The 23,113-nt window shown below is 57.3% G+C and overlaps 6 protein-coding genes across 6 annotated transcripts; 2 read left to right on the top strand and 4 right to left on the bottom strand.

Annotated features, from left to right (window-relative positions):
• Positions 1-2,151: 2,151 nt before the first annotated feature.
• Positions 2,152-4,083, top strand: GCG54_00000525 (uncharacterized protein; the record flags this gene model as incomplete). Its single annotated transcript, XM_045400662.1, has 4 exons — positions 2,152-2,359; positions 2,420-2,580; positions 2,633-3,713; positions 3,764-4,083. Coding segments are annotated over 4 exons (1,770 nt in total), but the record flags the coding sequence as incomplete, so codon positions are not given.
• Positions 4,084-4,313: 230 nt separating this feature from the next.
• Positions 4,314-6,353, bottom strand: GCG54_00000526 (uncharacterized protein; the record flags this gene model as incomplete). The annotated part of the gene is made up of 2 exons (XM_045400663.1): positions 4,314-5,480; positions 5,529-6,353. The coding sequence occupies 2 exons, from the start codon at positions 6,351-6,353 to the stop codon at positions 4,314-4,316; spliced, it is 1,992 nt and encodes a 663-aa protein (XP_045263336.1).
• Positions 6,354-7,254: 901 nt separating this feature from the next.
• Positions 7,255-8,839, bottom strand: GCG54_00000527 (uncharacterized protein; the record flags this gene model as incomplete). Its single annotated transcript, XM_045400664.1, has 2 exons — positions 7,255-8,638; positions 8,694-8,839. 2 exons carry the CDS (start codon positions 8,837-8,839, stop codon positions 7,255-7,257), a joined length of 1,530 nt encoding a protein of 509 aa, XP_045263337.1.
• Positions 8,840-9,863: 1,024 nt separating this feature from the next.
• Positions 9,864-11,903, top strand: GCG54_00000528 (Dimethylaniline monooxygenase [N-oxide-forming] 2; the record flags this gene model as incomplete). Its single annotated transcript, XM_045400665.1, has 3 exons — positions 9,864-11,667; positions 11,721-11,770; positions 11,823-11,903. 3 exons carry the CDS (start codon positions 9,864-9,866, stop codon positions 11,901-11,903), a joined length of 1,935 nt encoding a protein of 644 aa, XP_045263338.1.
• A 449-nt stretch (positions 11,904-12,352) lies between these two features.
• Positions 12,353-14,354, bottom strand: GCG54_00000529 (uncharacterized protein; the record flags this gene model as incomplete). Its single annotated transcript, XM_045400666.1, has 2 exons — positions 12,353-12,738; positions 12,791-14,354. 2 exons carry the CDS (start codon positions 14,352-14,354, stop codon positions 12,353-12,355), a joined length of 1,950 nt encoding a protein of 649 aa, XP_045263339.1.
• Positions 14,355-17,569: 3,215 nt separating this feature from the next.
• GCG54_00000530 (uncharacterized protein) lies at positions 17,570-18,622 on the bottom strand (the record flags this gene model as incomplete). Its single annotated transcript, XM_045400667.1, has 1 exon — positions 17,570-18,622. One exon carries the CDS (start codon positions 18,620-18,622, stop codon positions 17,570-17,572), a length of 1,053 nt encoding a protein of 350 aa, XP_045263340.1.
• Between the last annotated feature and the right edge of the window lie 4,491 nt (positions 18,623-23,113).

Below are 23,113 nucleotides of genomic sequence, written 5' to 3' on the forward strand. Positions count from 1 at the left end.
TCCCCTGACCTCCTCGTCTGCACTTCGGTGGCGTCTCGCTCAACCGCGCGGAACATGGATCTACGCGCTCGCAACCCCGTTTCGGTGCATCACCGCCCCCCGTTCCACGAGATTAGCGGCCCGGAGAGACACGGGCCAACCTCGAGAATGTAGCCTCTGGCCGAAAACGCGCTCGAAATGCGGTGAAAGAGCTGTCCCCGAGACATTGCAGGAAGCTTCACTGGCTCTCCTTCCATCGCCCTCGGGTAACGATCAACGGCAACCGGAGACATGCAGAAAGCCACGACGGGGCGGGGTATGCAGAAAGGTTTGTGCCAAGAGGCAGAAGAGAATTTGGCAGGACGGAGGCATGTACGGCGTTAGAGTACGGAGCGGAATGGAGGGGAAACGGAAGGGATGCCAGCCGAAGAGTGACATTGGGCCAGCCGCACCAAGGCGGCCGAGAAGGCACAGATTTGGACCGAGGTGCGTCTACGGTTGAGATCTGCGTCCTCCAACACTCACGCAACCGGCTCCCGTCCCAAACGGCCCGCACCGTCTGCAGGCACTCCGAGTCCCTAAGGCTCAGACATGCTTAAGATGATCGATCCCCGGAGCTAGCCTAACGTCGTGGCGAAGGGTGGTCAGCATCCAATTGACATTGTCGAGATGGTGACGTCTTTCCCAACTTTACCCCGGGACTGTTGTCAGATCATCAGATAGGCCGCGATGTTTTCAGCTCTTCCTTAGCTACATTAGTGCCCCTAGACAGCTTTCGTCACCTTGCTTTGGCATCTGTAACTTTCTCCTATGTCTTGGACGATTGAGGGGTTTTCCCGGCTAGCTTCAACCATGTCGTGAAACAGCGGCTACGATGTCTTGCATGCTGAGAATGGTCATCACGGCTTGCGTGATTGGCAGAAGCCACGGCGGGGTCCCCGACGGGAACCTCAAATGCCGCTGACCGCCTGTCTAGGCATGCTGCATTGCGGGACGGTTCTAAGACATTTTCATGTGCGTTGTTTTCCTTGCTCAACGCGGGCCGGCTTACACTTTTTTATTGCTGAGACATAAAGCTATCTTCCCCGCGCTGAGCGGCTGTTGACTCGCCCTGCGTACAATGCGTACAGGTGATCGGCGGAAGGCTGCAGCATATATCCAGATTGGGTTACAAGAGTAGAGAAGCTGAGACAAGCATGTACGAAATAGTCGATGAAAAAGCTCCTGTATCCAGCTCGTTGAATCAGAACGGTTGAGCTTGTGGCCTGATATGGTAACGAGCTTTCTGACAGCTCACATATTGTCCCCTTCCCCCTCAGGAGGGGACCTCGGCGCGGAGGCTGGGTCTCAGACATTTTGTTTCTAGGCTTATATCCACCAGCATCGAAACCGTCCTCTTGCCTATCACGTAGTGTTCAGAGTTGATTACACGACATGCGGGTGACTCGGGTTATCGCGGACTGGCCGACCCACCACTGGTAACGCCGGTTGCCGTGCGATTGTACTACACGATAACCTTCCGCTGTCATTCGCAGATCTCTCTTGGCCGCGGTTAGACCAGGGAAAGTTACGTGTTCTAGTAGCTGGCACAGATGTGTTGAATAAGCACGACATGTCTGAGGGCAGACAGGCGGTTGCACCCCGGGTGCCGGGCTGCCGTGCCGCCGCCTGGTTCAACCGATCGACGGGTGCTCTCCGCGAACGAACGTTCACCGGTCGCGTGCCAGATTTCTTTTACCCAGTGGCTTATTGGTTATCAGATGCTAGACGCCAAAAAGGAGATATGTCTAAAGCCCTGCGGGGAGCTGATGTGTAAGACACGAGATGAGGGGTTGGGAGGACGACGCGCTGCCGTTCGCCGTGTATACGAGGTGACGTACGTTCCTCTCCCTCTTGGTTTGGTCTTGGTTGATGATCTCGATGATCTCCGGCCGTCTGAACGTTGTGCAACTAGCCAGAAAACGCCCGCCACCTGGATTGACGATAATCAGTGGCTATCTTGGTATTGGTGGCGAGCTGCTCAGCTAGGGAAGCTTGCTTGTGACAGAGATAGTTGATATATGGGGTGTCAAAGCCCTCTGGAGACAGCCAGCTTGTAGTTCGCACATATCCAAACCAGAGATTTTAAACCAGAGATTTTCGTTTACTAGCATTTCACTCGTGTTGTCAGACATTATGCCCGGCGTACTTAACGGCCATGCAAACGGGAGCGCGACAACCCAGGGCCAGCACCCTGGGAGCGAGCGAACACCCAGAAAGCTCGTTCTCTGCTTTGATGGGACAGGTAACACTTTCACCGGCACCAACGCCGACACCAATGTCGTCAAGCTCTTGAGCAAGCTGGACCGCAACGATCCTGATCAGTACCATTACTACCAGAGTAAGTCGTTCTTCATTTTGACTAATTATTTCTTTGCTGCTGATCGCTTCCACTTAATAGCCGGAATCGGCACGTATGACATTAACGAGAAGTCCGTTAACAAGACTTGGTTCGGTGAGATGCAAAGCTCCATCTCACAGACCGTTGACCAAGGCATCGGCAACACTTTCGATGCCCACGTCATGGCTGGATACAGATTCCTGATGCGTTACTACGACTCCGTAAGCCTCTCCTCTTCTACCATCTTACCATGGTACTAATTCAATTCATCAGGGGGATAAGATTTACATGTTCGGCTTTAGCCGCGGCGCCTTCACAGCCAAGTTCCTCGCCCGCATGATCAGCACGGTCGGCCTCCTCTGCAAGGGCAACGAGGAGATGGTCCCCTTCGCCTACCGTCTCTACCAGCGCTACCTCGCCGGAGAGGTCGAGGACTTCATCGTCTCCCACCCCAAGAAGAAGAACAGGGAGAAGGCCGCCAAGAAGGCCGAGAAAAAGGCAGCCAAAAAAGCCGCTGCCCTTGCCGCTGCCAACGGTAATGGCAACGGCAACGGCAATGGCCACAGCGAGACGCAGCCTCTCTTGGACGACACAGAAGCCGACGTGGAGACCCACGATCACCAGGAGGGCGAAGACCCCGCCGTCCACGGCCACAACTTTGAAGTCGCAGCCGACGAGATCGCCGCGTTCTCGGACACCTTCTGCCGCAAAGAGGTCTCGTCCCACTGCGACACGGACCAGAAAGAGGGCAAGGAGTCCAACATCAAGGTGCACTTCCTCGGCATCTGGGACTGCGTCAACTCCGTCGCCATCCTCGAGCGCAAGGCGCCGATCCCGGTGCCCGTCGTCGGCACGGCGCACCACGTGCGCCACGCGGTCGCCGTCGACGAGCGCCGCGTCAAGTTCAAGGCCGCGCTGATGGCGCAGGACATGAAGAAGGGCGAGGAGGCCCACGAGGACATCTTGGAGGTCTGGTTCCCCGGGTGCCACGGCGATGTCGGCGGCGGGTGGCCCGCTTCGGACAAGAACCCCCTCGAAGGCGGCCAGGCTGAGATGACGTGGTGGGAGACGATCAAGAACTTCTTCTCCACGCGCAAGCCGCCCAAGGGGAAGGCAATTGGGTGCGACAGATTGCAGCTCAGTGATGTTGCGCTGGCGTGGATGATTGGCGAAGTCGAGGAGGTGGGCAAGAAGCACCCCGAGGCTGCGCTCAAATGGCGGGAGGATAAGTTGAAGCACTTCAAGGGCAAGTATGCAGACAAGAAGCATAAGGCGATGAAGGCCCCCATCCACGACTCGCTCGCGTTTAATACCGGAACGGGATTCTTTACGGTCTTGTTGTGGAAGCTCATGGGTAAGCCCTCTTCATGTCCTTGAAGATAATTGCTAACGCAGCTTGAACAGAATGGCTCCCCTTCATCAAGCGCTGGGAGCTTGAAGACGGCGAATGGGAGAACGTGCGCTTTCCGCTCAACAAGGGGGAGACGCGCGATATACCCAAGGATGCCGTGCTTCACGAGTCACTACTCTACCGCCTGAAGAAGGTCAATGATTACTGCCCTCCGAATAACCACGGCGGCGTGCTGCCGGCTTGCTTGAAGCACCATCCGACGGGCACCATCGCAGAGTGTGATCCTCCCCATGACCACTCTCAGGTGCATAAGGACTGCAATCACAGGACGTTTACGATCCTCAAGTCTGTGGATACTATGGATTTGAAGTGAGCGGGCCGAGGCCTTGAGGACCGCATATATTGGGACAGCGGAGCAGCGGTGAAAGGGGTGGCGTGTAGGCAGAGCCACTTCGTCTAGATATGACAAACACAAGCAAGACCAATCAATATCTGCTGCAGCCCAGAACGCAATAACTAGAGCACTTCAATCATAAAGATGAGGACGCACGTGTAAACAAAATTCTATTTTACAAGCCTGTACCGTTTCAACTTCAGCTAGCCTTAGTAGAGCTGTATGTACTTAAGGTTTCCAGTTTTTATGTAAGAATCGCCATCATACCATTTCAAGATGTTATTATCGACTTCAGTGGGGAGCAGTCTCCGCATCATGCGCATGTCAAATTTAGTCTCCCACCCGCCTTTATACCAGTCTTCCTTGCAAAGAGGAACACCGCCGAAGCAAAGCCACTTAAAGGCCTCTATACGAGAGTCGCCTGTGTCTTTTCCAAGCGGCCTCAACAAACCGCCAAAATAGTCGTTTTCGGAATGGGTTTTCTGGTCTATAGACGAGCAACGGTCCAGCCTCATGAATACGTCTCCCACCTCTACATAGGCTGGCACCGCAAGGACAAAACCGGCAGCAGATAGCGCTAGTCGAATTCTCTGTCCTTCGTAAAGATCCCACTTGAAGGCATCTTCAAAGTCTGAAGCAGACATAGTCCCGCTTCCCACGTAAGTCTTGAAGAAAGAGAGAGTCTGGAATGCCCTGGTAGCGAGTATCGCTTTGTGACGTTCCCCCTTCGTGGGGCTGTGGGTGTTTTTCCGTGGGGATTCTCCCTCATCTTCCGCAGGCAAGTCCCAGAAGCTGTCTGGGAAGAGCCTGATCGGGTTGGGATTCTGCGTTTCGGACGATCCAATGTCCAGGTCTCTCCAGAAAGAAACGTTCTCCACTTCTATGAGCTCTTTCTGTTCCTTATAATTCCAGTAGCCGAACTCTCGCATAGCGTAGACGGCTCTTTTGACAAAATCAACTACACACTGAGGGACGTCTTGTGGGCGGGGAAGGACAGGGCTGACGTATCGAATGAACTTGGGATCCTGATGAGGCAAATAACTGGAGCCTGGGAGGGGTTTCTCCAAGGTGCTGGGTAGAATCTCGTCCGCCGATATCGTGGCATTTGTGTTGCTCGTCGCTTGCGACCATTCATGGATACCCCAGTCAGGCACCCACGAAGGCAGGTTCAACCAGTTGTTGGTGGGTGGGCGCTTGACACAACGGAGTAGCACTTCCAGTCCGTCTCGACTGTGGATGTACCTGGCCGTCAAAATGAGAAGCTGCCTCAGCGGCATTTCGTAGTCCACCGTGAAGAACTCGGCGACTTTATCCCGGTCGGCATGCATACCCATATATCCAAAGATCATGTCTCTAGGATCGGTGGCGCGGCATCCCTGTCTCATCCGTAGGATGCGTGAGAGCGAGGGTTTTTCTTTTGTTACCTTGGGAATTCCCGAGGAGTACATCGATCTTTGACCTAGAATGATTTCCTCCTCATCATCCAAGCTTAGTGAGTGCATCTGTTGCAAAGCGGTGCTGCCTTCTCCTTTTGTTCGGTCCAGAATGGGAGCCAGAAGCGCACCAAGTTCTCTCCATCTCACGCGAAGAGCACCGCACTGGACCCATGCGTCGCGGGATAGAAGGAGCTCCTGAGTGACCCATACGCGGGTGAACCATGGCCGTTGAAGCAGCTCTTCGATGGCGGCGGCCGGGGGTTCTGAGCCGGCTTTTACGTCGACCTTCTTCAGCTGCTGCAGATCTCTAGCCAGCGCGATCCGGGAGTTTCCCGTGGCGTCGACGTTGACGAATTCTGGCTTGCTGTCGTGAACAGCCTTAAAGATCGTCTCGATCGCGGGTGATAAGGGGCCAAGATAGATGACTGTGGTTTTGGCAAGAGAGTAGATGTTGCCCATGAGCGGCACTTGTTTATTCTTCTCTGCAGTGTCCGACTGGTTGATGCAGAGAGCATCGGCCCAGATTCGCTGGGGGGTTCCAGGGTAGGCATTGCGGACTTGAGTCAAAGCTTCCGCCAAATTATCCGTGATTCCCACGTCGATCCCGTCAATCTGGATAGATGATGTGCGGGCCGGATTTCCCCATACATACGAGAGAGCCAGATAGCCGTTGACGAAGTCAGAGTCGCATACAGACAGAGTAGTATTGATCAGGGAGCTGGATAGAGGCGCTGTTGTCTCGTGGGAAGGATGGAGAACCAAAAGCCTGATTGCGTCAGCCTCCTCTAGAGGACGAAATTTGAATTGTGACATGGTAGACTGGAAGCGAAGTTGTCAAAGTTAGGTGTCAAGTGAGCCTTTTAAGTGAGGATTGAGAGGATACACGATCAAGTGGTCGGGTTTGGTGCCGCACGCTGCTATTTAAAGTCATATCTGACCAAATACTCCACCAACTATGACTAATACAACATCATAAAAATAGGCATCTAAATGCAAGGCAGTTGGTTCGCCTCAGCATGGAAACCAGAACCAACAATGAAGGCCTTGTTGTGGAGTGGACCAGTTTCGTCTCGGCCTGCTCTTCAGCCACTGAAACCCCTGCAATTGCTGCGGGCTAAGCGCGCTGAAGACAAGACGACACTCTCGAATGTGATCATTCCTGAAGATGATTCCGACTCTTTATTTGTCTAATTCAATCCAAAGCCCGAAAGCTCTCAGATTTGGGGGTTCTCATTGAGCAGTCGAACATCTCGCAGGTGGAGACAAGGCGTTTCTGGTGCCAGCTGTGAGCAATATGGATTCAAATTCTTTATTATCGCAACATCGGAAGGGTGGCCGAGTTGGTTATGGCGCCAGGTTAAGGTCAGCTTAACATCTGTTTCCTGGGGGGGCAACCCGCGCGAGTTCGAGTCTCGTCCCTTTCAAATCATCTTTTTTGCTGGGGTTAATGGTCGTCATTTGTTGCGCTAGGCGTGGTATNTTCTTTTTTTTTTTTTTTTTTTTTTCTTCTTATGTCAGAAACGTCAAACCTCAGGGTGGTAACAGTGGCAATGGCTTATGCTAGGTATTTAAGTGTTGCCTTACGCCCTAGAGAGCGAGCCTATAGCGTCGAAAAATAGAACAACAGCAAAACCTTCTTTAGGGTGTTCTTGTACTTGTATCTTGATTTGAACTTCTTGGTGGTGCTTTCTCTACTGCAAGCTGTGAGATCTGCTCATGAAATGGCGACGACAGACTTCCCACTCCCAACGACCGCCTCGGCCTCGATTTCAACCAGAACTTCGTCCCCAACCAGCCCAGCCGTCGTTGTTGTATTCGCAGGCCAGACCCCTCGACAGTTGAAAACCCATCCGTGAGCCGCCGATACACTCTCAACGTCTTCTTCTCGCTGAAGCATCACCCTCGTCCGCACCACGTCTGCCATGTTCCCCCCAAGTCGCCTCACAGCCCTCTCAATGATATCAAGCGCCGCAAAGGCCTGTGACTTTGCAGACTTTCCTCCGACCACCCCCAGCTGGCCTTGCAGCTCTTGCGGTGGATTCGCCGTGGTCCCCGACACTCTGATCACATTTCCAACCCTCACCGCGCGAGAGTAGCCACAGATCGGCTCCCACTTGCTCCCCGAGTGGAACTCCACCCTCTTCCCCATGGCGATGGCCTCCTCCACCTTTTGCATCTCATTGCTTTCTTTGATATGATCACTCAGGTCCCCGGAGGCCGTCATGAACGGCGGCCGTCGGTATTCGTCGCCGCAGTCGCCCGGTATATCCTCCAAGCCCTCCTGCGCCTTTTCAATCGCAGCCCGATCATCCTCATCAAGCTTGAACCCGAACGCCTCGATGTTCTTCTCGGCATATTCCCAGCTCTGCTCAGACAGTCTCGCCCCGATGATGACAGCTTTCACGGCCGGAACATCCAACGCCCACCTCATCGCAACAGCAGCAACCGAGACACCATGCTTCTTCGCGACACCAGCTACCGCCTCAAGAACACTTTGAAAAGCCTTCCACCCTCCAGCAACCTGGATAAACCGCAAATACTTCCTCAAACTCCAGTTCAACCCCTCCTCCGTCGGCTCCTCCATCCCAACCCACCTCTCACCCAAGAACCCGCCCAGCAGCGTCCCATACGCAAGCAATCCCACCCCTCGCTCCTCACACACCCGCCCCATCCGTCCCTTCACAACCCGCAAATCAACCACCGACACCGACACCTGGTTCGAGACAATCTCATACCCCGAGTCCAGCAGCATCTCCAGATGCGCGGTATCCACGTTCGTCAGCCCGACATGCGCAATCTTCCCCCGCGCCTGCAGCGTCCGCAGGTGCGCCAGGTTGACCAGGTACGTGTCGTCCGTGTAGTCCCACACGTGGTACTGCATCAGCGCGATCCGCGCCGCGCCCATCCGCGCCAGCGCGCGGTCGACGGCCGCCTCGGCGGTTGCGAGGGACTTATCTCCGGTCTCGGGCGGACACCACTTTGTAAACGCCGTGACGGGGCGGGCGTCGCCGGCGGTGGTGCGGGCGTGCTCGCCGAGGACGAGCTCAGCGGGGCCGTAGTGGTCTGCCATGTCGAAGGCGTCCAGCCCGGCGTCGATGCTACACGACGTCAGTCCATGTTTTTGATACGTGATGTGAAGCCGTGGCAGTTTACAGAGGCTTCATGGCCTCTGCGGCGGCCGCGACGTTGACGTCCTGGTCGTGGCCGCCGGCAAGCTGCCAGAGGCCGTTGAGGATGCGGGGTATCTCGATGGACCCCGCGATCGTTGTCCGCTCCACCTTTGACGTCTTTGCGGCCATGGCGATTGAAGTACGTGGGATATCTAGATGACTTGAATGTTGATTCCAATGATGGTGTTTCTTCGGGGGCTGGGATGAGGCGAACACGTTGTCACGTCACTATCCCGCCCACATGATGTCGCTTAACAATTTCCATGCATCCCCCAAACCAACACCAAGATTTGGCCCCCATGGCCAAAACTTCCACCTGTATCACCAGCCTGCTGCTCGTCTCCGTCTCATTCTATGATGTTGACACACTCCCATGGTAATCGTGTCTATCAGAACATTGCATGCTTTTCCCGCTGAGCCCGCGTGTCAAATCAATCAGTTGAAATAATATTCCCGAAGCAACATCCAACGGGGCCAATCAACGTATCTGGATACCATGAAAGATTGCTTCTTTGAGAAGACCTCCCCCTCCAATGTCCAGGTACGCTCCCCGGTCAGCTTCCCAAACCCAATCCACGAATTAGAGACGAATGGAATACGAACCGAGGAATAGCGCGACCCAAGAGCTCTCGCCCGCAATCCCCGGACCCCATCCTAAACTCCGCCGTGAAATCCGGGTGGACGTCACATCCCAGACTGCACTTCTATTGAGCCCTCCTGAGGATCTGTGACGATGTGATCAAGTTCATGCATGGTTTGTAGATCCGCAGTATTGGAGTCTCAAGACTGCTGCGAGCGGTAAGACCAGTTCGGTGTGATTGGACGTTGTTGCGAATTTCCCGCTCTGGATCTTACTTGCATCAGTAATTTTGTATGTCTTTACTGAAGGACCGTTTGGCTGCTGATGTGCTCAAAGTGTCTGTACATTGATCCATATGCTTGATGTTTCAATATGACTGGCCACTGTGATATTATACGCAGGCTTCTTCATCTAGAGTGCTTATATCTTGGTATAAAAGCCTCCCATCTTCAGGTACTTCTCGGAAAGTCTCATGAAGCCAAAGCCCTCAAGTTCCCAGACTTACAGCCTCAGAATCTCACCACACTGCCCTTCATACATCACCTCCATCTCATTCATCAACAATCAGCCGCAATGACGACCCTCACGAACCACCGCACCCGCACCAAGGTCGCAGACCTCCCCTCTCCCATCCCCTCCGTGCCCCCTTTCCCCTCCGAATCAACTGTCGACGTCGCCGCCGAAGCATCCCGTTTCCTCACAGCCCTCTCCGATGCCGTGACCAACGCCGACTGGCCCTCCTTCGCAGACCTCTTCATCGAAGAGTCCTGGTGGAGGGACAGCCTGACCCTCACCTTCGACAAGCGCACCATCATCGGCCGCGCCGCCATCCTCCGCGCCTGGGAATCCCTCTCCTCGACCCGGTCCCCGTCCACCTTCTCCCCCGAACCCGAGCTCAAAGGCCTCAAGCCCGCCTTCGTCAGACTCTCCCCGACCCTCGCAACCCTCGAGGTCCCCTTCGCCTTCCACTGCGCCCACCCCGCAACCTCCTGCACCGGCCTCGCCAAGCTCGTCCCCATCACCACCACCTCCTCCTCCACAACCTTCAAGATCTGGGGCCTGACAACCCAAGTCCACGCCCTCCTCTCCCGCCCCTTCAACCCCCTCCCACGCTCCTCCTCCTCCCTCCTCCCGTCCTCCCAGCGCGGCCGCTCCTCCGCCCAGGGCCTGCCCTCCCTCCCCCCGTCCACCATCCTCGACGCCGTCATCGTCGGCGGCAGCTGCAACGGCATCGCCAACGCCATCCGCCTCGAGAGCGCCGGCGCAGAGTGCGTCGTCCTCGACACAGAGCCCCTCGCCGGCGGCAACTGGTCCTCCGCCCGCTACGCTTCCATCCGCCTGCACCACCCCAAGTCCATGATCCAACTCCCCGACTACCCCGTCCCGTCCTCCCTCCCCGAGTTCCTCTCCGGGCCGCAACTAACATCCTACTACCGCGCCGCCGTCGAGGACCTCCGCCTCCCCTTCTTCGGCGGCGTAACCGTCACCCGCAACACCTGGTCCCCCACCACCAACCTCTGGACCGTCCACCTCACCGACACCCTCACATCTCACACCACCACCCTCCTCGCGCGCAACCTCATCCTCTCAACCGGCTGGATCCTCTCCCCGTCCAACCTCAAACTGCCCGCCATGTCGCCCCCCGCACCACCCTCCTTCCCCGGCCCCGTCCTCCACTCCACGTCCTACCACACACCCGCCCCCTTCGCCTCCAAACGCGTCCTGGTAATCGGCTCCGGCAACTCCGCGCACGACATCGCCGCCGACCTCGCCCTCTCCCCCCTCGTCCCCTCCGTCTCCATCCTCCAGCGCAGCCCCACCGTCCTCCTCGACATGCCCGCCTTCCTCCCCCTCATCACCGCGCGCTACACCTCCCTCCCCAACGCCCCCGAGTCCGCCGACTTCGCCGAGTCCGCCCTCCCCGTCGGCGTCGCCCGCACCCTCGCCCAATCCGCCATCCTTTCTATCATGGCCCAACACTCCTCCCGCACGGAGAAGTTCGAAGAGGCGGGCTACCTCGTCAACCGCTCCCCGTGCGTCGTCTCCACGCAGCTCGAGCAGCGCGGGCGCGCGTTCTACGTCGACCAGCCGGGGACCCTGCAGCTCGTGCTCGACGGCAAGATCGCGATCGAGCGCGGCGAGGCGCGCGGCTTCGCGGAGGGCGGGGTCGTCGTCGTGGACAGGGACACCGGGGCGGAGCGGGTGGTTGAGGCGGACGCGGTGGTGTTCGCGACGGGGTTCGGGGACGTTGATGTGCCGAGCATGTGGGCGGAGAGCGGGTTCGTGGACGAGGAGACGGCGGGGAGGATTGAGAATGTTGGGAGGATTGGGGTGGATGAGGAGGGGGAGTGGGTTGGGGTTACGACCTTCTCTGGACGTGAGTACTGCTTCGGGGATGGGTGATGATGATGTGACTGACTGTTGTGGCAGATCCGAATCTGTACTTTTCTGGGGTTGGACTCATTTTCTGTCGAGGGATTGTGAGTTTGCTGCCCCCGGTTGCCATGTTGGTCTTATGCTAATGGTCAATAGTCGAGGTTCACTGCTATCCAGGTCCTGGCTGATATCGAGGGGGTGTTTCCGGAGAGGTATGCTCGTTCAGTCAAGGAGTAGCTTCTGTAGAGCCACATTTAGACGGACGACATCACGTACCGCTAGCATCCAATGAAATGTAAGGCTTTTCCTAATATCTACCAGCCTCTCTAACGCCGGTGGTCGGAGCACAACTATGCATCCGTGCAAGACCAAATAATTCCATCATACGCCGCCCTCATGCCGTCATATCATAGCCGCCCTATGAAGGCAGGCTTGCAAGCAATCAAACTGTTCGCCGCCAGACCCTGTGCCGGCGGCTTGTCGAGGATAAGACGGGACGATGCCAATGCTGTCCGCCCATTTCCTCCATCCCAATGCCCTCGTACCTCCGAAAATCCATGCACTCCATAACTTTGACAAAAGGCGAACTGTGAGATAAAGACATGTCCGCCGAGGTATCCTCATCGAGTAAGAATAAAAACGAAGAAAATAACGCCATGCATCCGCAACACATCTGATGGTGCCCCTTAATCAAGGTACAGGGGCTTCACGACCCATGAGCCGGCACGCCCTTGACCGCCGGAACGCTCAGCAATAGTCGTGATGGCCTCCTTGATGTCGTTGCGCGAGACCTTGGCGTGGGCGAGCGCAACGTACGACAGATCGATCAAGCCGCCCTTGGCAATCTTGGGGTTCGCCTGGATGACCTTCTTGAGCTCCTGCAGGACGTTGTTCTCCAGGATCTTCTTTGGAAGCGACTGCGGAGTGTTCTTGGCCCCAATGGCTTGGAAGGCGTTGGCCGGCGCTGATGTGTCTGCCGTCTTGGCCGTAGCCTTGGGTGCTTTCTGCTTCGGCTCGGGCTCCCAGTATTTTGTCGAAAAGGGGTCGATGCTGTGGTGGGAATCGAGGCTCTCTGCGGCAGGTGTTAGCACGGCGGTACGCGTCTGGTAGGGGAGGTGACTTACCGAGAATGAATTCCATCCTGTGTTCGTACATGGTGCGATTCGGGCCCATGCGTTTGCGATCCTCCCAACAGACGCCCGTACTGACAGGTTCGAGTCCATTGGCACTAACAAACCTCGCAGGACCGTTGTCTTCCGAGTCGTCAAGGAACTCGTCCATATCCTCGCCGTCGCCATCGAGGTCTTCTTCGTCGTCGTCGTCAATATCGACGTCTTCACCCTCGCTCTCCCACTCGGCTTCTGAGTCGTGGTCGTAGTTGACGGGCACGAGGCCGCGCAGGGTGGGGTTTCGTGCTAGTCGTCGCATGCCGTCCTTACCTGCCTGGTAGGGTCTGAGGGTTACCGTTCCCTTGTAAGGCGGGCGCACATCCTGCCAGAAGCGCAGGGTCTTCACAGGAATCTTGCGAAGCGTGTCTGCGGTCTCCTTTGTGATTGCCTTCCTGTCCTCCTCGCCGGCACCCTCGGCCTTCTGGATGAGCTTCTGCATCTTTTCCATGGTGTATCTGACGGGCGGGTAGATTCTGCCTCGTGGTGCGGGGCGGCAGGGTAGTTGGAAGATCTCGACGGGGTTGAATTTGCTCGACTCAGCCATTGTCCTCTTGCCGTCGATGTACTCGTCCAGAATCTGCGACTTGGCGGCGTGTGCCTCTTCGTCCATCTCGAAGGGGTTCTTGGCCATGCGGACCGTCTCGTGGACAAAGAAGGGCTTGAATCGCTTCTCATACTCTGACTTCTCCTCCTTCTCAGTCGGTGCCGGTGTCGACTCGGCGGCAGAGGCCTTTGCAGGGCTCTCCGTCTTGACGGCGGCAGCTGGCGACTCCTTCTTTGGCGTGACGGGGGCCTTCTTGGGTGTGAAGAAGGACATGAGCTTCGGCTGAGCTCGCTCCTTCTTCTCCTTCTCCTCCTTGATCTTGCGCTCCTCTTCCTCCTTCTTGCGGCGCTTCTCATCCCGCTTCGCCTGCTTCTCCGCTTCCTCCTTTGCCTTTTCGGCCCGCTTTACCTGCTTCTCGGCATCGAGCTTGGCCTTCTCAACCTGCTTCGCCTCCTTCTCCTCTTCTCGCTCCTTCTTCTTCTGGGCCTTCTCTTTCGCCTCCGCCTCCAGCTCTGCGGCGGTGCGGCGCTTGCGCTTAGCAGGTGGCTGGGTTGTCGACGATGCCGACGCTGAGGCGGGCGGTTGTGACGAGGGAGCGGCGCCGGCGGTCTGGGTCTGCTTCGGAGGCGAGGCCTTGGTTGGTGTGGGGTTGGGAGAGGGTGAGTCGCGTGGTGGTGTGGTCGTGCCCGCCGTGGTCAGCGAGTCCGGGCTGCTTTGGGGAGGAGGGGTGTCGCGTGTGATTTCGATAGAGGGGGACATTGCTGCTAGGTCGTCAGGACACTGATCTACTCTGCAGTGGCAGGTGCGTCGGGCATAGATACCTTTGCTCGGCTGGACGACGCCCTCGGTGGCCTGCTGCTTCACGCCGGCGTCGAGGCCGCGGTCGTCGATGGCGACCTCATCGCCCGAGTACTCGTCGTGGCTCCGCTTCAAGCCGTTCTCCATCTCGTTCTTTCTCTGCAGATTGGGTGACATGTCGAACAAAGGCATCGGAGGGCTGTGTGTGTCGCAGGGGTCGCGACCGTGTATCGTCGGGCTTGGTTGAGTGGTTGCAGGTTGTGGGGTTCGTCGGTGTAGAGTTGAAGTGTTGAAAAGTTGAGGCGGTCGAAAGGAACGTCGAGAAGTAGATTAGACTGGTCTGATCCCAATTGAGGGCATCGACTGCGTCAAGACATGGGTTGGCCGCCTTAGGATCGCAAAGGGGACAGCTGCGGCAGCGTCGTAGGTCTCGAAAAGGTGAAATCGTGGATGGAGCAAAGTGGAAAGGGCCGTTGATGGAGCCGTTGGTGGTGGTTGCGTGAGGGCAGGAGAGCGTTGGTCCTCCACCGAGACGCGACGGACGCGTAAATTTGGCGTCAGCGAGGCCGGGGTCGTGTCTTTGGGCCGCTGGGAGTGGCAGGGGCGCCCCTTTTGGTGCAGATGGGAAAGTCTGTTGGAGGCTTGAAGGTGCTGTTAGGACGCTACCCCTTTTGTGAGGATGGGGTGCGATAGGCGCGATGAGGTAGGTGTAGGTGTCAAACGACCAAATATTAGATGCAAGCTGTGCAATTAGAGAGTTGAAGTTCTTTGCAGACCATCCACAGAGTATTCATCACTTACATCAACATTTCGGTGGCATCAAGTCGCATCTTCCAGTATGGTTGACCCATTACAGACCCGTCTTCAACATCTCAGCAGTGTTCTGCACTAACAGACCTATTTACCAGCAACGCGACCCCGCAGGACGCGCTAACGCCTCCGATAAGATAACCGAACTACCGATGCCCCTGTGGCTGACGCACCTCCCCCGTGGCTGGTGTCCACATCCGTGGCTGACTTCCAGCCTCCGCACGTCCCCGGCTCCCTCACCCTGCCTTATTCCCGGCACCCCGGTAAAGCCCGCCGACCGAGCCGCCCTCACCGAGCGGGCTCCACCACCGCAGCAAACAGAAACTCCACAACGAACCGTCAACCGCCTTGCCGCCAAAACGAACACGCGGAAGTGAACCAATAACGCAAAGTCCTCCCAGCTCCCCACAAAACCGGTGCTGCCAAAATTGTCTCAGCTCTTGGCGCAAGTCAGAACGTTACATCATGATGCCATATCCCCCCTAGCGGGCAGATCCCTGGCCTGCCCTCGTCCGCCCCAAGAGAGCCACATATGATGCCGCCCTTCTTAGGGGTCCAACTGCACTGCACTGCGCTCCCGAAGGGGTCCCGTCTCGCGGGCAACACGAGATGATCGACAGCTTCCCTTTCCGCCGCCGCCGCCGCCGCCGCCCCAAGCCATGCCCGACGCAAGCACGCACAGAACCCTAAATGATGTGACGGGGCGTGCATGCTCTCCCACGGTGTCGGGAACGGGTGGCTGGACGATGGATGGGGATGTTCGTCGATAGGAATCTGCGATTGCCATGCGCGACGATTGCAGAACTCTCTCTTTCTCTCTGCCTCGTCTGTCCCTTACTACAACCGGTATCTCCCTGAAAATTCGGCATCTTCAACCAAGGCAGCAGAGGGAGATCAATCACCCCCAAGCTCCCAACGTCCCATCGTCGTGATCTACAGTCTCACACCTTCGTATTCCCCCTCCAGAGAGAGAAAACACCACCCCAAACAGCGCTGGCGCGGTTACAGAAACACTCATCAATCTCACCTCACCCAAACGCGCCACGAGAAACTCTAAGTAGAAAGAAAGCAGGCCACCAGCTCGGAGTTCACCCCGAGCGCCAAACCCGCTCACCAAGTAAGTTCGGGCAAGGTAGCAGCACCTCAAGAAGACGCCGTCGCAGCGTTACAACAGCTTCAGACCGTACGGCAGCCCCGTCGCGACGTCGTGTTTGGCAGCCGCCCGTCAAAAAGTGTACTATGTTTGGAACAAAAAAGCAGCAGACCATTCCTAGTGTATCCGTACACCGTAGAAAACCACCTCCCCAACCAGCACTAGCCACTCAAGAAGCGTAGCACCGCAAGCGGCTCTCTCTCTCTCTCTCTCTCTCCAACCTCACCAACCCCACAAGCTATCCTATCCCATCCGTAGATCCCACCTCTCAAGGTCGCCCCAGATATGACGCTTGACTCGAAACCAACGCACCGGGGAGACGGCAGGTAGGATTGGGGGTATTGCCCAGGAAGGGTTCATCCTTCATCACCTGTCAAGAATTACAGCGAGACAAGCGGCGGGGGAGGTGATTGCCCATCCCGTACAGGGCCTCGGACGTGGAGAGAGAGCTATACCCTGGGAGCAAGCAAACGTTCGGAAACGGCGATGCAGCTAGCTAGCTGGTTCGTCGAGCTCGACGTCGCATTAGCTTCAAAGACCACACCTCAGGTGCTGGCGCAGCTTCTCCCTGTCACAGGGAGGACCAGACTGCTGCTTCTGCAATCGAATTCATACTGCTTGCTGGCAGACCTCGACCCGAGGTTAACTTCACATTCTCACTGCGTGGCGGGAATTGTCACAGATTGCCCCAAGAAAGATGTTTTTCGCCATGTGCCCAAGAATGGCTTTTCATATTCGAGCATTTCAAGCTCCGTCTGTCTTGTCTCACTTCTCCTCCCCAGACATCGCCCCCCTCTCCATTCATCCGGGGGTTGTCTCTGAACATGTGGTATCATCCTCCTCCCTCGCAACCAGTGTGTGCTTTTTGTCTTCCGCCACCAAAACCCCCCCCCCCCCCCCCNTCCCCCCCCAAAACCCCCCCCCCCCCTCCGTCCCCTCACTGTTTTGTCTTGCCCGCAGATTAGAGGATGGCCCCAAACAGGGAAACCATCAAAGTGTGAGGAGTAGACCGCGTACTCGGGAAAATAGAACCAGGACAGAAAAATACACAGACACGCAGAAAGAAACCCGTGGGTAGCGATCGTAGTGAGGAAAACAGGAGGAAAACGACGAGGAGTTTTGAGAATCTCGAGACAATGGAATCCAAACCCGAGTGTTGTGATCTCGGGATGGCCTCTGTATGGTATCATCCCACCCAAAAGTAAAAACAAGACAAAATCCAGGAAAACGCCGATGTGATGCAGGTTTTGATAGTAGGAAAGAAAACAGTGGTCTCTGACTCCCCCAAACGACCGTGTGTGTGTTGCTCGGCAAGGCATTCGTACAAGAACAGGTAATAGGAAAGTTTCGAGTTCAATTCTTCCGAGGGTGGCCCGTCGAGGGCCTCTCATCGTGTGTGTTCGAGCTCGTTCGTGTGTGTGAAGAGGTGTTAATCGGGGTTGGCAATGTAGAGACGGCCTCCCGTAAGCGTCGAGGTGCGCTCGTCGACGCTTCCCCTCCTACGGAGATCGTCGGCGCCCTTGACGCTCTTCTCGCGGGTGACGGTCTGGTGCATGAGCGAGTTGCTGGCGAGCCTGGCGGCGTTGGTGTTCATATTCAGCTCGCCCAGGTTGTCGGCCCTCTCGGCGCTGCTGCCGGACGAGCCGGTGGTCATGGCCCTGCCACTCGCGTTGTCGCCCAGGGTGTCCTCCTGCTTCTCCTCAACGAGGCTGCCGGTCCTCTCGGGTGTGTCGCCGGGGCTCCACCTGCGTCCGCTGCCGCTGCCCAGGCCGCCCGAGGACCTATAGCCGGGGCCGCGACGACTCGCGAGACTGCTGCGGCCGCTGCTACCGGTGCGGCGGTGGTGCAGGCGAGCGTCGTCCTCGTCCGAGTCCTCGCCCTCGACCTCGGTGGCGGAGAGACGCATGGGGACGCCGCCGACGCCGACGTGGTGGTCGCCCGGGGCGTAGCCGACGACGGCGGGCTTGCCGTGGTGACGGATCTTGGCGGCGACCTTGCCGGTAGCAGAGATGCCGGTGCTGGTGCGTCCGGAGGGGGCGGAGAGGCCGGAGGAGGCGCGCTGGCCGCCGATGACCTCGAGGGTGGCGCGCATCTTGGCGGCACGCTGCTGGGCGAGCAGGCGGGGGTCTTCGTACTGGGCGCGGTCGCACCAGACGGTGGCCTTCTGCTTGCGGAGCAGGGCGACGTAGCCGGTGGGTTGCGGGGAGCCGCCGCCGGATCGTGAGGAGGTGGAGCGGCGGAGATCTGTCGTGGGGGAGGTGCGGTAGGCGGCGGGAGGGGGCACGCTCGAGGTGGTGCTGAAGGTGTTGACGGAGGGCGAGCGGCGGGAGTGTTGTTGGGGGGCGTGGGCAAGGTGCATTGGCGTCGGGCTCTGGATGGCGACGGGGAAGGTATTTGAGGAGACGGTGCGGGTGCGGGAGTGGGAGTAGACGGCGGACGAGTCCATGGGCTGCTGGCGCCGACTCGCCGACGGGTCCAACATTGTGACGGTGGTTCCCCCCTCAGGGCCGTTTGGTAGGTATGGTGGTGATGTTGTTCGTGGTGTTTTGGAGGTGGTCACCTCTGCGGGCAGGCTGGATGCTGCCACTCGCTGCCAGAGGGTGTGGGTAATTATGGCCGGTGTCGATGTTGACGGCGGTAATGCTTCCTTCCCGGGCGATCCAGGTTGACTGGTGGTGTCGCCTGTTGAGAGGGGAAGGGAAGGAAGGCGGTGGTGGTGGTGGTGGTGAAGAAGAGAGGTGGTGGTGAAGAAGAGAGGTGGTGATGATGTTGGTGGGAGGAGGTGGAGGAGGAGGGGAAGGACGAGGTAGAAAAGGTGTCGGGCCGGCGCAGGTTATTAGTATTGAGTGGCCCTGGCGGGCAGCTTCAGGTTTCTGCTTCGGGCGGGTTCAGGCTCGGCGAGTAAGGCGGGCGAATTGTTGAGTTCCCCCCATACCTGGGCTACCTTGGGTTAGGTACCTTCAGTAGGTACCTGCCCTGCCCTGCCCTGCTGGAGGTAGGTACCTTAGCCTTAGCGTTAGCGGGCCCGAGGTACCTAACCGCACCGCAGAGCACCGCACCGCAGGGAACCTTTCGAAAGGAAGGCTGGGCAGCACACACATGGACATGGACACACATACATGCCCTGGACACATACACACACACACCTCACAGCTAAGCTGCAGCACTCAGTCACTCAGTCACTCAGGGTAAGTAAGGTACTTGCGTCAGAAGCCCAGGTTCTGGAGACGGTGGGCGAGCTGGTGGAGTGAAGCAATCGGGAAGCCCGACAGAGCAACGAGCAACACCCTCGACACCCCCAAAAGCCAAGCCACACCCTCTCCTCCCGCTCTCCACGAACAACGCTGAGAGGGAACCCGGCGGGACGGATTGATTACGTCGGGCCCCCTTGCCTTCACTTGGCTGAGGAGAGAGAGGACCCGAGAAATCAATCTGACGCCTCTGGTGCCATGACCCCAAACACAAGCCCGCCTGTCGCGCTATTGCAAGCCCTAGCGGGAGGCAGCTCAGCTCAGCTGGAGGGGGATCGAGGATGATGCGTGCTTTTGGCTTCGTCTCTCTCGGCCTTCTTCCAACGTGTGCTCGTGTCCGTCGACCTTCGGAGGCGGCTAGGGCGAACCAGGCAGGGGACGCTGAGCGACGGACGGACGAGGACCCTCAGTGGAGCAGCATGCCGCTAACCTAGTAGACCGTAGACGGGAAGAGAAAGAATCGGTGGTGCTAAAAACAGCTGGAGTTGAAGATACGGGGTCCCAGCAGCTGAAGATGATCTCAATCATGCCCTTGAGGGATGATGCCTCCCCACGCACGTCTCGTCGATAGTGGCAGCGCCGCAAGGGACTGAAGCTCGGGGAAGGGGAACAATGATCACGGCGAGGGAGAAGGATGCAGAGAGAGATGCCGACCCCGTCTTGGTTTGGTGTTATTGTTGTTGTTGTTGTTGTTTCTGATCTTGCAGAGATAAGGCACGGCAGAGACAAGACACACAACGCCGCGCATAGGAAGAGACACACGGCAACAGCAAAAACACCCACACACGCCAACCTTGGTGTACTCTACAACACATCAACTTGTACAATACAATACACTAAACAAATCCGCGTCAGATTCGAATAGGACGACAATGCCAATGCCATGCAGAAAGAGGGGACCCCCAAGGGCCCAAAAGACCGAATTGTGACGACTGAACAACACCAGCAAGCACCAAGCAGCAAGAACAACCCGCCCTGTCTCGCTCCCTCTCCGCCACTAAGATCGGCGAGAGAGACTGCGAGAGAAAAAAGAGTGGGATGGACTGAGAGAGAGCAGGGCAGGGGGGATGGGGGGCACACACACCAAACAGGGACAGGGCCGTGGGCAGGGGACAGGCCAGCAGCTGGTGCAGTCCTGGACAACACCAGGACTGGAAAAGGGCAAGCCAAGAGCGAGGTGACAGGGTGACAAGGGCCCCGGTCCAACGTTGCATGCGCCCGGGGCAGCTCCTGGTGGGTGGTGTCTGTCTCCGTTTCTGTGGTCTCTGTTCTGTTCTGTCTCTGTCTTTTGAGTCTCTCTTGGCGCTCTCTCCGTCTCTGTGTCTCTGTCTCTGCGTGTGTGTCTGTCTCTCACTCGCTGTCCCGCACTAGCATGCCAAAAGAACGTGTGCTCTGCCTCTCCGCCTCCATTGGTCGTCTGCCGCCGTAGCCTTCCCTCCCACACTCCACATCTCCATTATCGTGGCCCTGGAAGTCGGATCATTGGACGTGGAGTCTTCTGCCTCTCTGCCTCTGTGCCTCCACTCCAGCCGTCAGTCTGCGGCGCTGCGGCCGGCTGTCGTCGTCGCCTTGCTGGCGTACTCTCACCACTTGCCTGACAACGGGAATGGAATCGCACACCACCACACACACCATGCGAGACCACTCGCATCCCATCCTAGCCTCGCCGCGACCTGTGTCCCCGTTCCCACCCAACATGCTTTCACTAGAACAGGACACAATCTGCACGTAAACGCCCGTCAGGGCCCGAGCTTCCGGATAGGCCGTCCTTCAGAGACTCAACTCACTGCCTCTTCTCCTGGACCAAGCGACTAACAACAGCCGCCATCATCATCATCATCATCCATCATCTCCCCCTTTTGCCGAAACGCAAGCATGATGCAAAAAATCAAGATTCAAACCTGCCTCCCATCTCGATCGATCGTGATATAATCCACCGAGGAAATCCCACACACCGTCGCACTCCCGTGCCGCCGTAGCGTCAGCCACCAAAAGAACCAAGCCAAGTTGCCAGCGGTTCAACACGACGTGGACGCGAAACCAGGAACCGAACCGAACCAAACCAAACCACCACACCAAATAAACCCATTAAAAAAATAAACCCACGCGGGACGCCGTGACAATCACCACGCTACCGGGCCAATCACCGCCCTCCGCCCACACCCGTTGATGTAATGCGCCCCTCCTCCCTTCTCCAGGCGCGCTCCAGCGAGGCTCTAGCAGGCGTTGACAGTTGCCGCTCGCGCCGTCTACTGACAATGGCAATGTCTCCGGCGCGTACACGAACCACAAAGAAGCCGATCAATGATCTTCCCAACCCGGTTGAGTGTACGGACACAATGATCTCCAGGGCCTTTTTTTCTGCCCTTTTTCATCATCGATATCCGCCTCTGTCCCTGGCCCTGTACTCCGTGACCCCCTTCCTTGCACCACCCCTAAGTGCTCCGTCGCTGGTCCCTGTTTCTGGTCATCCTGTTCCTAGCCTTTACCTCATCCATCCTCCCGTCTTGCCCTGTTTTGGGGGCCGTGAGATCGGATCGGTGATGCCCCTTCAGAGGTTTTACCGGTTTTTTCGAAGACCGCCGCCCTTTGAATCCTCCTGCAGACAATCCCCCTTGTCTCGCGTGGGCCATTGCACGCAGTATGTAGTGTATGTATTTCCCCGGCAGGCAAAACGCAAGGGGACAATGCGATCGACATGTCCGTTCTTGTTGGCCGCCGTTGCTCTCACCGAGTCTTGACTGCCGAGCGCGCAGCATCGCGTCAACCCAACAGGGAACCGTCATGTTGCCACGCATACCGAGCATCAGCAACGGGGAGTAGGCAGCCTCGTCGCAATGTCGAAATGTGATGTAAGATACGCGGCAATCGTCCGGCTTCTCCCCGGCGGACGCTGGGTGCTGGCCTGATGTGACAGATGACAACTGCCCGTCGTTCCTCACCTCAGATCATCTCTCACGCGGGGGGGGGGGGGGGGGGGNGGGGGGGGGGGGGGGGGGGGGGGGGGGGGGGGCAGCACAGTAACACACACGAACAAGTGTCCCGCGCATGACCGTTTTTCTTGTTTCCTCCCTCGGTGTGTGGAATGCCCCTTCTCGGTTGGTCTCTGGTAGAGAAAAGATGTTGGGGGCCAGCGAAGCCTCGGTCGACTTGTCTGGGCATGACACAGGAAAACGCATCAACGGCTGCAGAATCTCATGTTTGCGACCTCCCCCTCCCCCTAGTCCGTGGTTTGCATGTAATGTGGGGAAGATACAGAGAGAAAGAGGCACAGTTCGAAATGCAAAAGTGACTGCAGCATCAGCAGCGCGCCCCAAACATGTGTATGTATGTATGCTACAGTATGTACGCAGCCTCGCAGTGCAGCGCCAATGCATACCAATATCCAATATCACAATCGCCCATCACACAAGCCCAAAATCCCAAATCCCCACCGCCGTCTCAACATTGCCGTCTTTCGACATCCAAAACGGCATGATAACTATCCCTCATCGAACATCACGGTGAAGAATTCCGTCCAGCGGCCGCCTGGCATGGATCCCGATCCCATCCAGAGCCTCAGCCCATCTCTACATGTCCGCACGTCTCGCCTTACGTGCATGCACTCCACAGCCAAAGACCAGACACGGGCTAGCGGCCACCGGGGTCACGATATGCAAGGCAAAAGGCGCCTCCGTAAAAAAATAAAATCCCACAAAAAAAAAACATAATCCCGTTTCCGA

The sequence above is a fragment of the Colletotrichum gloeosporioides genome (genome assembly GCF_011800055.1).
Source record: "Colletotrichum gloeosporioides strain Lc1 chromosome Unknown consensus_50, whole genome shotgun sequence".
In the NCBI taxonomy this organism is placed as follows: Eukaryota; Fungi; Ascomycota; class Sordariomycetes; order Glomerellales; family Glomerellaceae; genus Colletotrichum; species Colletotrichum gloeosporioides.